This window comes from Heloderma suspectum, chromosome 1 (assembly GCF_057233095.1).
Source record: "Heloderma suspectum isolate Gila_16-S chromosome 1, 16-S_ref, whole genome shotgun sequence".
NCBI classification, from domain to species: Eukaryota; Metazoa; Chordata; class Lepidosauria; order Squamata; family Helodermatidae; genus Heloderma; species Heloderma suspectum.
The window spans coordinates 430,042,888-430,054,803 of record NC_139458.1 but is presented as its reverse complement, the minus strand read 5'-3'; the positions used below and the strand labels follow the sequence as shown (position 1 = coordinate 430,054,803).

At 46.1% G+C, this 11,916-nt stretch overlaps 1 protein-coding gene across 8 annotated transcripts in view; it reads left to right on the top strand.

Moving 5' to 3' along the window:
• The first annotated feature begins 265 nt into the window (after window positions 1-265).
• PUS10 (pseudouridine synthase 10) overlaps window positions 266-11,916 on the top strand; it is a 40,782-nt gene continuing 29,131 nt past the window's right edge. For 3 of the 8 annotated variants that reach the window (XR_014786992.1, XM_084829313.1, XM_084829312.1), the window contains exons 1-6: window positions 978-1,110; window positions 3,230-3,366; window positions 4,719-4,976; window positions 7,484-7,570; window positions 8,016-8,050; window positions 11,209-11,320. Coding sequence is in view for 7 of the 8 variants with exons in the window: in XM_084829313.1 (XP_084685439.1) it covers window positions 1,101-1,110; window positions 3,230-3,366; window positions 4,719-4,976; window positions 7,484-7,570; window positions 8,016-8,050; window positions 11,209-11,320 (639 nt within the window). In the remaining variant the exon portion in view is untranslated. The other 5 variants (XM_084829316.1, XM_084829319.1, XM_084829318.1 and 2 more) reach the window with 5 other exon arrangements.

The following is an 11,916-nucleotide window of genomic DNA, read 5'->3' as shown; positions in this document are numbered from 1 at the left end:
TAAATTTTTATCTTTGCTGTTTTAAATCCGTATTTTAAACTCCTGCACTGCTGCTAGGTTTTACTGTGGTTGCATTGTTATATTGTGGTTTTAATGTTCTATATATTTTAAATTGTTTTCTTGTGTGTTGTTTGGTTTTAGTTTTTGTGAACCGCCCAGAGAGCTTCGGCTATTGGGCGGTATAGAGATGAAATGAAATAAATAAATAAATAAATATTATGCGCTGTTTGGCTTTCATTTTTGTGAACCGCCCGGACAGCTTCGGCTATTGGGCGGTACAGAAATGCAATAACTAACTCAATAGGCTTCTTGACGACGGTTCCCGCGTGTCGCAGCCGCCGCCTCTTGCTCAGTACGTGGAGCGTTCTAGAACCGGACGTATTGCTTTAACGCCATAGAGACTGCAGCCCCTTGGCCTCCATCGGGCGCCGTCGCCGGAACGCTTGTTCGCGGGAGCCGTTTCCTTTTCCCCTACCGGAAGCAAGGGCGTAAGAGGAAGTCGTTGATATGGATCTAAGGTGCGACGGCCAAATGGTCCCCCCATAGTCCTTTCCGCATCTGGGTAAGCGAAAGGGGCAGGCGAGCCGGGGAAGGGATTTTAATTTGGGGATGGGTTTTTGTAGGTCACCCTGGTTCTGTGAGCGCCTTCAGCAAGACGTGGGAGGGAGACCGAAAGAGGCATCTGCTCATGCTTGCTCCGCTGACCTCTGTGGGGCTGTAAAGGCGCGCGGCATCGCAGAATCTAGAAATTCAGATAGTGCTTCGTCGCGCCCTTAATGTGCCTCCTGCGGGCGGGCCGACTCGAACATGTTCGCGTTTACGCGCGCGCACAAATCCTCGTGAGCGAATCAATCCCGCCAAAGTCGTGGCGATACGGCAGGAGAGTTATTGGGTTCTCTTTCCAGGGGGGCAGCCCAGTCAGTCTCTTGCAGAAAACAACAACAACACGGAGCCTTACGGCGTCTTAAAGATTAACACATTTATTTTGGCACAAGCTAAAAGGTTGTGTGTGTGTTTTTTTTTTAAATCACACCGCATCTGTTAATTAGTTCACCGCTGCAGCGATGCCTGTGTTATTATCACCCAACAACGCTTTGTGAATGGCACGTGGTAAGGTAGTTGCAACTGTTTGTACTTTTTGCATTTCGCTTTCCATTGCAATTCAGTACGTCTGCCGCTTTGAGGTTAATACTTCATGCTGCTGGTGAAGTGGACGGTGTCCATGAAATGTTATCCCAAAATAAATGTATCAGTCTTTAAGGTGTCACAAGGCTTTGTTGTTATTGGGTTCTCGGTCAGTGTCGGAGACTGGGGTCTTTGGGTAGATTGGACAGGTAAATAATGTGGCTTATTTAGCATATTGGCTTAGCGTTGCACTTTGTGGTTCAGTCTGTTGTAAAAAGCAGTGTGATTCTGGTCAGTTGTGTTTTTTATATATATATATATATATATATATATATAATTGTTATTATTACATTTATATCCTGCTTTTTTTTTCCTCTTGCAAGGAACCCAAAAGAGCTTACTTACATGGTTCTCCTCCTCTCCATATTATCCCCACAACAACCCTGTGAGGTAGGTTAGGCTGAGAGTCAGCAACTGGCCCAAAGTCACCCAGTGAGCATTATGACTGAGTGGGGATTAGAACCTGGATCTCGCAAATCCTAGTTCAGCACTCAAACCACTACACCACATTGGCTAGTGTGTTATAACCCTGTAAGGTAGGCTGTTATCTCCAAATTGCAGAGGGGGGTAAGTTTGCAAGATTGTGCTTATCTAAGGCCAGGTTGTGAATTTGTTCCAGAGGTGCGATTGAAACCAGGGATTTTCTAATTTGTATCTTGCTCTCTAATGTGGCAGTCCTTAAACAGGTTTGCTTATGAGTAAGTCCCACTGAGTGCAATGAGATTTGCTCCCTAGTAGGGCTGCAATCCTATATACATGTACTTTGGAGTTAGCCTCATTGAACTCAATGAGATTTATTTCTGAGTAGACATGTATAGGATTGCATTGTAAGTGTGTTAGTTAGCACTGCAGCCTTAGTTGTTATGTTACACCAGTAATTGTGCTCTGGAGGAAAAATGCAGATCCATTTGTTTCAGCTGTTTCTATTTAACAAGTTCAGACCCTTAATCTTGGGAAAGCACTGTCTCTATGTTGTCTTTAGGTGAGAAATTTGGGGATTAAAAAAAAAAAAGTTAATTAACGCAACATAGAGTGGTGATCTGTGATAACTGGATAAGGAGATTAAAAACTGACAAGTATTTTCTGCTGGGAAATGCTGAAGAGTATCTAGAATCTGCAATTCGGAGTGCACTAAGCTTTGAAATGAAAACCTCCCTTCCTGTACTACAGTCTCACAGCATGTGTGTGTGTGTGAGAGAAATGGGCAAGAGTTGTCTCTTGTTAGCTTTTTATGGAATACTGAACTGAGGTGTGGGTGAAGGGGGCCAGATCAGGGGTTACAGCAAATGTGGCAGTGGGTGTACAGGCATGATATGGAGAAGATCCATGAAGGGCTTTGCTAAAGAACAGGAGGGATTGGGAGAAGGAGATGTGAGTGTCTTCTTCAGTAACTGGAAAGGTATAGGTGAGTGGTCACTGGCAGCTTTTGATGGACCAGATTTATTTCTTTGGCTTCCAGTAGTCAATCACCATGGCTTTAAATCAGGGATGCACAACCTTTTTGCCCCACAGGCCTCACTGGGCGGCACCAGGGGGCTGCACATGTTCATATGTGTGCGTGCACACACACAAACACATGTTTGAGGATCCCCTTGCTGGAGAAGGGGACGGCAGAGGATGAGATGGCTAGATAGCATCACCGATGCAATGAATATGAACTTGAGCACACTCCGGGAGAGAGCGCAGGACAGGAAGGCCTGGCGTGCTATGGTCCATGGGGTCACGAAGAGTCAGACACGACTGAACAACAACAACAACATCAGACTGAATCGCTAGCAAGGCAAACCCCAGGCAGTGCCGCCATGGCAGATGCAGGGGGGCCTGGTTGGTCACCAGAAATGGCTGGGTGGGCTAATTTTTGCCTTAAATGGTCAGTCTTTCTGCACGTGATTCCATACATGGGATTGTATTCGTTGCTCTTTTCTGGCTGTTCTTCAGTTTTATTGCATCCCCTTTGAATGTGCTCAGCGGTGAGTTTTCCTTGATCCTCACTCCCCCCAGCTATAGTAGTGATTCTGAAAGTCACTTTACTTTTCAAATACAGGCTTCATCAGCATGATTGCATTGGCAGAAAATGATAGACCCGTTGCTCAGATGTTAATGAATTTTGGAGCATGCCCACGCTGTGTTCTCCGGTTCAGCCGTGTGGGACAGCAAGCTTCATACCGACGGCCCCATAAGGTTTGGTTAAATTATGGGTGTTTTAGTTTTCAGACCTGTCCAAACCTCTTTTCAGAGCAAGAGGAATATTCTTGGACAATGCAAGGAGTTTGGGGGCATAGAGACTGGAGAGACAGAGATTACATGGTCCAGAAGAGATTAGCCATGGGGGCAGAGAGACAAGTAGCAGGACATCTCTATATGCTGGGCATCTGAATGCGGGATGGCGGGGGGAGTAAGGGAATACAGGCATAGGATGCATGGATGGAAATGTACTCGCCAAGGTGCAACATAAGGAAATGGCTTAGTGCAACATCAGGAAACCCATAGATCAATGCAACAAACCGGAAGAGATTAAAATCCACATGTGCATCAATTATGATTGATTCATGTGGTCTACTACTGCTCCTGCAGTTCTTGGGGGTGGTAGTTCAGGCAGGGAAAGCACTGTAAACCTTCCCTGATTATATTATTGGTTATTCTTACCCTTTCCCCTTCCTCTTCCTTGTGCTCCTCACCATCACCGTGGTAGGCCATAATCCTGCTTCTTGTCAAATTTCTTGTGGCCAGTTCTCGTGCCAGCCCAAGATGTAGTCTCTGTTAGCTGCTTCAGCCAAGGATGTCAGTCTTGTCCTAGCTGGTGTCTGGAGCCTTTTGTCCGGCAGAAGCAAGGACATCTGGACAGTACTATCTGCTCTGACTGGTACCTGCTTTCCAAGGTTTTAGGAAAGCAGGTACTTTCTGCATCCTACATTTAAAAGGATAGAGACCCTATTAAATGTAGAAGAATAGATCTGAATAAAGATGAACCTGGGACATTCTACATGCAAAAGCATGTGTTCTACCACTGAGCTATGGCCCTACATGAATCCTGTTATCTTCTTCCTCTTCCTTGCACTGTGTGGTCCTGCCTATTCTTTCACTTCTCTCTTCACCTCCCTTGTCTTTTCACCTACCCAGAGGCCCAAGCCACAATCCATCCTATAATCTGACTGAGAACAAAAGCACTTCCTGTCCTCACTTCCAGTGTCACGGCCATGATCCTATCCAGTCCGATTCTATGCGTGTTTGCTCAGAACAAAGTCTCACTGAGTCAGTGAGTTTCACTGCCACCTTAGTGTGCATAGGACTGCACCTTTCGAGGGCCTTCCCTGCCTTCTAATTGCTCCGCAGATCAGCTTTATTTTCAGAGGCCACAGACAGCCTGACATTGCTCCCTCTTGAAAGGCAGGTGTGGGTTTACAGGGCCTGTAGCTCTCAGTTGGGGATACTCCATCAGTGATTAGCTATAGCCACATGTGGCATCCGTTCAGTTTCTGAGCAAAGTCATGCTTTGCTTTCTTTGCTTTTGCTCTGCTTTCTTTATCGATCAGGAGTTGCTTGCTGAACTGTGCAAGTTCCTGGAGAACAATAAAGACGAGGACAAGCCACCTTGTGAAACAGCAACTCCACCATGCAAAAGAATCAAACTGGAGAGTACCGAAGACGTGGAAGAGCAGACCCCAAATGGAAGCCATCAGCTGAATGACGGAAGTGTTGCTGCTGCCGCTACTGAGAGCTTAAGGACCACTGTGTGCACCGTATGTTTGGGGATTCTGCAGGAGCTCTGTGAGGTGGATTTTGTCAAAGCAGTAAGTGTCAGCCAGATGGCAGTCTTACTTGTCAGCTTTTCAGTGGGTAAAAAACAGCCACATCTCACTATAGCATGTGTATAGCGCAGGGGCAGGGAACCTCTTTCAGCCCAAGGGCCAAATTCCAGAGGAGCTCTTGGGGGCAGCATACCAGTAGTAGAGGAGGCTGAAGACAAAAGGGGTGTGGCCAAAGGCAAAAGGGGTGGGGCAAAAATACCAGCATATTTTAGCTTAAAGCTGTTACCGCCAGTAAGTAAGCAATAGCAGAAGAATTTTGGAACAGGGGAAATGGCCAAAAGTTGGAAAACTGCCAAATAATCAGTGGTTAGGGGAAAGGGGGTGTGGCATCTGAGGGACCCCAGGCAGGCCAAATTTGGTCCATGGCTTGAGGTTTCCCACCCCGACATAGGGTCATGCTGAATATCCTGCTGAGGACCTATTGTAGGCTGCCGTCCTATACATACTTGCCTGGGAGTGAGCCCTATTTTACACAGTGGGACTTACTTCCAAGTAAGCATATTACCTGGGCATATGATAGTGCCCATTTGCTAAGATCGTCTTCAGAGGCTCTTCTCAGGGTGCCACCACCCACGATGGTGCAAATGGGTGGCTACCAGAGAACAGAGCCTTCTCTGTAGTGGCCCCCATCTGTGGAATGCTCTTCAGGGAGATCCTTCTGGGATTTTCACTGTATATGTTTAGACACCAGGTTAAAGACCTTCCTCTTCCAATCTCTGTTGCTCTGGTTATTAATGTTACTGCTGGCTCTTCATTTTATTTTTAAAGTTTTAATGTTTTTATTGTTCTTTTGCTGTTTTGGTGGTTATTGTATTTGGCTTGGGTATTCTATTAATGATTATAAACTGCCCAGAGGGCAGCTGCCGGTTGGACAGATACAAATTTGATAAGTACATGTGCCCAGAGTGAGGCAGGTAGGGTTGGATTGGAGTTGCAGGACCATGGATAGCTCCAGGTAGGCGACTCACTCCAAGCTTAACTGAGGCGTTTTTATCCCTCTCAGGCCAGACTACACCTCCACGGCTCTGCCCCCTTCCTGAGGAGTGGAGAGCTTTAAAAGGGTCATATCTGGTGTGCAGACTAGCACTCCTTTGCCTCTCAGTCAGCACCCACCATATGTGTTACCTGCATGGGATGGACGGATCTTATCAATTTTGGTTCCATTCAATTCTCATTTTTCTGAGCATAAGTTCAGTTCAACTTGATTCCGCATCAGCATATGAATTTTATTTTTATTTTTCCAAACATATGCAAACAGATGGATGTTTTCAAGCTATCTTCCCTATTACACTGCATATCTGTGGTCATTTTCATTCTTGTGTGTGCTTGTGTGTGCTCTTTCTCGAGTGGAGAATTGCAGGGCTACATTTGGGAAAGTGTGGAGTTTGGTGGGCAGCTCTGCTCCCATCTCTAATGAGGCCTTGGGTGTAAAGGGGGCTGTTTCCTCAGGAGACTTTGGCTCAGGAGGTGCTGCTTCTGGGGTCCCCAGTTCTAGAGGCTCCGGTCCAAGGGACCCTGGGCTCCATGCTCAGCGCCAGGGCCCGAGTGCAGCACCCCTGCGACTTGCATCCACTTGCTCCCTGATCCGCCTGGTTCCTCCTCGGTGTTGCAGTTCTAGCTGCTCAAAGTCAGGGCTATGACAGCTACCAGGTGCTGCACTCTGGCACAGAGGGAGATAGGGGTGAGCAACATCAGCCTTCGTTGCGATGACGAAGGCTCTTAAGTCGGCAAGGCCTGGCATACGTGCTAGGCATATGGCCCAGGGCCTTTCCTTGGTCAGCAAAGCGGCACCTTTTGCCCGCTGCACTCCAGCTCAAGCTCAGGGGCCCTTGGCTGGGGGGCAGGCACTCCTGCAGCCTGGCTCGGACACAGCCATGCTAGCTTTTCCTTGTCACTGTCTCTCTTCTGTTGAAATACATTTTGTGTGCTCTCTGGGCAAGCACTGTGTCACGTAGAGGCTCTAACCTGTTGGGGAATGGGAGCAGCATGATCATAGATTGGAGATAACAAGGGGTTTCCTTTCCCTGCCTCCTCTTCAAGCCCCCAGTAGCCTCCAGGCCAGGGGGTGGGGATTGGGGAGGGAAAGGGGAAGGCCTGCAGAGGGAGCCCAAGCCTTCGCACACCAGAGATTCCCTACCCCTGTTCTAGCACCTCCTGACCAAGTCATTGTTACTTGCTGTCTTTCTGGATTGCCGGGGGTCGGGGGGAGATAATTCCAGGGAAGGGCTGCTCTCCCCACCCCACTACCACCACCACCCAGACCAAGTCAGCCAGAATCAAGTAGATATTGTGCAGCTGGGTGAGAGAACGTGTTCCTTTGTTCTTGGGTGGAAGATCAACATGTGGGGGCCTTCCCAGCAGAGACTGAAAACACTTTTATTCAAACATGTTTGTAAGCTGTCTTGGGCCATGGAAATGGCTTTGAGAACCTCGTTGCTGCTGTTGAAAAGTGAGATATGAATATTAAATGGAGTTCCCCATTTTTTCAGGTGTGCCATAAGATTAACTCCTCTGAATACCAGTTTTCCAGCTTTGTATTTTCGGTGTCTTTCCCACCGCAACTCTCTGTCAGGGAGGTGAGTATTTGCTGGTGCTTTTGTTCGTGTTTCAGCTGTGGCTTTTGATGAGGGAGGCAGGGAGGACGGACATTGTTTCCCCAAATTACTGTGCTTTTGCATATTGGGAAATACACTTTGCCAAGGCAGATATCAAGGTGTGTGACATCCAGCAAGGGACCAGCAGTGATTGGGTGGTGGTAAGTAACTGGTCTGAAGGCGGAGTGGCCTCTGTGCTTTAGTTTTGATCTGGAGGAAAAAAGGGATATTTGGCCACATCCAATGTTCTTATCTAGGTTCTTATCTTATCTCCTGTACCCTTGTTTCTGTGTGTGAAAGTAGCTGATTCCTTGTCTGTGTTTTCTCAGCCAGTTACGGAGTAGAAGGTTATAAAGCCTTCATTTCATTTTCCACTTCTCTGTTTCTCTCTCTCTCTCTCTTTTTCTTTCTGGGTCCATGGCTGAAGCATGCAGCGTGGCTGCTGGTACAAGAGGAAATGGGGTGAGTACTTCTGGGAGCAAATGTTTCCATCGTGTCTGATTGCCAGGTTCCAAAAGAAGATGGCGCTTGTTGTTTCTCCCCACTCCTCTCTTTGGGTGGGGTGTAATGTACATGTCAGCCATTCTTTTCTGTGGATGACTTCTCTGGTAATGGTTGCCTGACTCCAATAAGTTAGAAAACTGAGAACGAAGGCGCTGTATGCACAAAACATCAAAAAGGAAAAAATCCAAAAGCGCCTCTGAGTATGGACTGTAATAATTACTTATTGTGCAGATCTCTAAAATCTAATACTATTAGGTTTAATAGAAAGAATAATATAAGGAAGCATGTCTCACATCCCATTGTTATATGATATGAATATGGTTTTTATCCTACTGTGTTGTAAAGGAATGTCTGGGTTGTAAAGGAAAATAGCTCTAAATGTTTAAGGTTTTTAAGAATTGTATATTTAAGCTTCACTATAAAACAAAAATGTATATTTTTTATATATCTTAAACAGATCAATTGCTCCTGAAGAAGAGACCTAGTCTCCAAATGCATTGAGCATTTTAGAGATCTGCATAATAAACATTTTTTAATAGTCCACAAGTATTTTAGAGATCTGCACAATAAATAAATTATTATATGATTTTGGATTTTTTTCCTTTTTGATGTTTTCTGACTCCAATAAGAACAGAAGAAGAGCCCTGCTGGATCACACCAAAGGTCCATGTAGTCCAGTATTCTGTTCACACAATGGCCAAAATCAGCTGCCTGTGGGAAATCCACAAGGAGGACACGAGTGTAACACTGAAAAGATGTCCGTGCGGACGCTAGGTGAGCCTCACAGGGGAAAGCATTAAAGGGCTAGTAGCTGGGAGAAGTCTCAATAGCCAACTCATACTGGACAGACTGGTGCTTCCGTTGCGTTTTTCACAATCAATAAAAAAATCACAACAAATTAGGCTTGAAAAAGGACATGAGGAAATCAGTAAAAAGGCAGCGATATCATCTGGGTTCTCTGTAATAACTGAGTGAACAAATGATGTTAATTCCAGAGGAAATGGGTAGCGTGAAAGCAACCCGTTCCTCCTTGCTCATTCCTATTATTACGTAGCAGACTGCAGCAGGATCCAGGCTTTGTTAGTTAGACCAACCAGAATAAGAAAAAAATAATGAGGGCAACTATAGTGAGCTAAGAAAAGACCGGAGCAACACACAGCTCTGAACTTCCAGTACCCCATTGTTAACTGCCATTACGGTGAATGGGGAGTCATTCTGTCCCATCATCTCTATGATACGAGTTGTTTTCCTGCCACCACTCACTGCCCAAATGCTAACGTTTGATTTGAAGTTGGGTGAAACTGCCTCAGGACTGAGAAGAAATGCTGGGTGATCGAAGCCACTCATGGGGGCGTTGAGAGAGAAGGCATTGTGGCTGGATTTATTTATTTATTTGTAATATTTATGTACCGCTCTGTATCTAGAACAGATTTCGGAGCGCTATCACACGATATAAAACAGTAAAAGAATAAAAAATTGAAACACATTAAAATTATACTTGTTTAAAAACACAGTACCAATTAAGGGACGCCTCCTAGAACAGTGCTGTTTTCAGGAGGCGCCGGAAACAACACAGTGTTGGTGCCTGCCTGACCTCCAGGGGCAGGGAGTTCCAAAGAAAGGGGGCCGCCATGCTGAAGGCTCTTCTCCTGGTGGACTTCAGTCGGTGCATAGGTCCATTATAGGCACAGAGTATTGACTGTAGTTTTAACCAGACTCCTTCTCCTATAACCCTGATTCATACACTGGCATGCCCAGCCCCCTTCCCCCCACCCACTCCCCCATTCTTATCAGCTCCAATGTTTATTGGTATCTCTATGGGCTGGGAAGTCCAGTGGACGCAGTGGGTCATTTCCTGTAACTCTGATAACAAGGGGATTAGGGGGCAGGTGGAAGAAGACAGGAAGAGGGACAATGGCACCTCTGCTGGGGTGGGTGGGGTGAAGGCAGTGCACGGGGCTGAGTGGGGCAAGAAAGAAGATCAAGCACCCAGTATTGACTTTCCTGCAGGAGAGAAGTAAAAAAGCCATCCCGCAAGCAGAGGCTGGCCAGTGGCATGGATCAGCAGACTGCTGCATAAGTAGTGGTGTAGTGGAGGCAGGGCTCGCAGGGATGCAGCCCTGGCACTTTTTTATTAACGGGTCACTGATGTCATCTGCCACCACACTCAGAATTCCCTGTTCCCTCCGAGCTTAGCTGCAGTCCTCGCAGTAGCTGGCGGAGGATGAATTTTCTCTGTAACAATATACAGTTACAAGCTATCCCTGTTGTAATGCAAAGTATTTTAGGGGTGGCTTGGTCCTGAATGGGAAATTAAGACCCATTAGCTTTACCGGAGAGCTGCTCCCAGAGGAGATGAAAACTGCTACAACTGCTTTGTTGATATGGATCAACACAGCAGCTTGCAATGTTAGGATGCCCCCTTGGGGGTGTGGTTATGGGGACTGTCATGCTGAGTGCCTGCACTTCAGATTTTACCACTGTGTGTGAAGCCGTAAACAACTTGAGACCAGGATCTTTGAGAGAGTGCCTTCTTACCAGCCTGCCCAGTCTCAGAGGTCATCAGATGAAGCATTCCTGGTGATTTCGCATGGACCTGCAGTCCGTTTGGAGTCCACTCGAAGTAGAGCTTGCAGTGTATTGGCTCCCTCTCTGTGGAACTCCCTGCCTGTTGAGGTCAGGAGGGGCACCTAAGTTGTCTTGTTTTCAGTGCCTGAAGACAAGTTTTTTATTTAAATAAGCCTTCCCTGATTGACCAGCCACAGTTTTATTGGCATAATTGGATTTTAAATGTTTTAATTCTGTGTTTTGATTGGGTTTTTTTCTTATTATTGTTCACTACTTGGGAATCTTATTAGATACAGAGCGGTATATAAATCTTGTAAATAATTTTTTAAAATGGCTATTAACTTTGCAGCAGTCACAACAAAGGTAATCTTTTAATGCTGGAAGTCTTTTCCTAGTTCTGCAATAATATGGCATGGAATCCTACTGATATGAGCCTTACTCATATCAGTGTGAGTAAGTGGGGCAGTTGTCACATATCCTGTATTCTAGTTGCTGTTAGCCCTTTGGGTGAGAACCCTGTCACTTACCTTTCTTTTTTTATAATTTAGGAAACGGGACCTTTTAGTGGGAAAAGATGACATTGTTCAGCTGAAAGAAGCATACAAATGGATTATCCACCCCCTGTTCTTGGAAGAGCTGGGGGTCCCCGCTGACGGAAAGGTGTTGTCAAATGACTTGAATGGGATCTGTTGTCACAGGCCTAGCTCACCCTGTGGTGGTGCAGCCTGTGTCTGGGCTGTGCTACTTAGACTGCAGGCTGGCATTCACACAGTTGAATGTTCCTCCGAATCAAATAAAATAAATCCCTGTGCAGAGAAAGCTAGCATATCAGGGAGAAGGCTAGGTTCTTTCCCCTGACGTGCTATCTTCTCTGTGCAGGGAAATTTGTTTGCAGGTGCCTTCAGTGTGATGAGCCTCCCCCTGCAGTTCTGAAGTGGTACAAGCCAAACATAGATCGACTGCTTTATTGAGAGTTAGAAGAGGCTCTTCTCAAGTACCCTCTGCTCGCTATGTGACAACTAGCGAAGGAGCCTTCTCTGTTAACGGATCCCCATTTGTGGAACACCCACCCCAGAGAGGTGTGACTTGGGCCAAGTTTGCAATTATTCTGGTGCCAGGTCAAACCTTCCTGCTTGCCTGGGCATTTTAAGTTTTCAGTCTGTCCTACCGTATTTGTACTGCCCTTCAATGCTCTTTTATGGTGGTATTTTCTTTTTATTTTGTGGCTCTGTGACCCTTATTTATTGTGCACCATT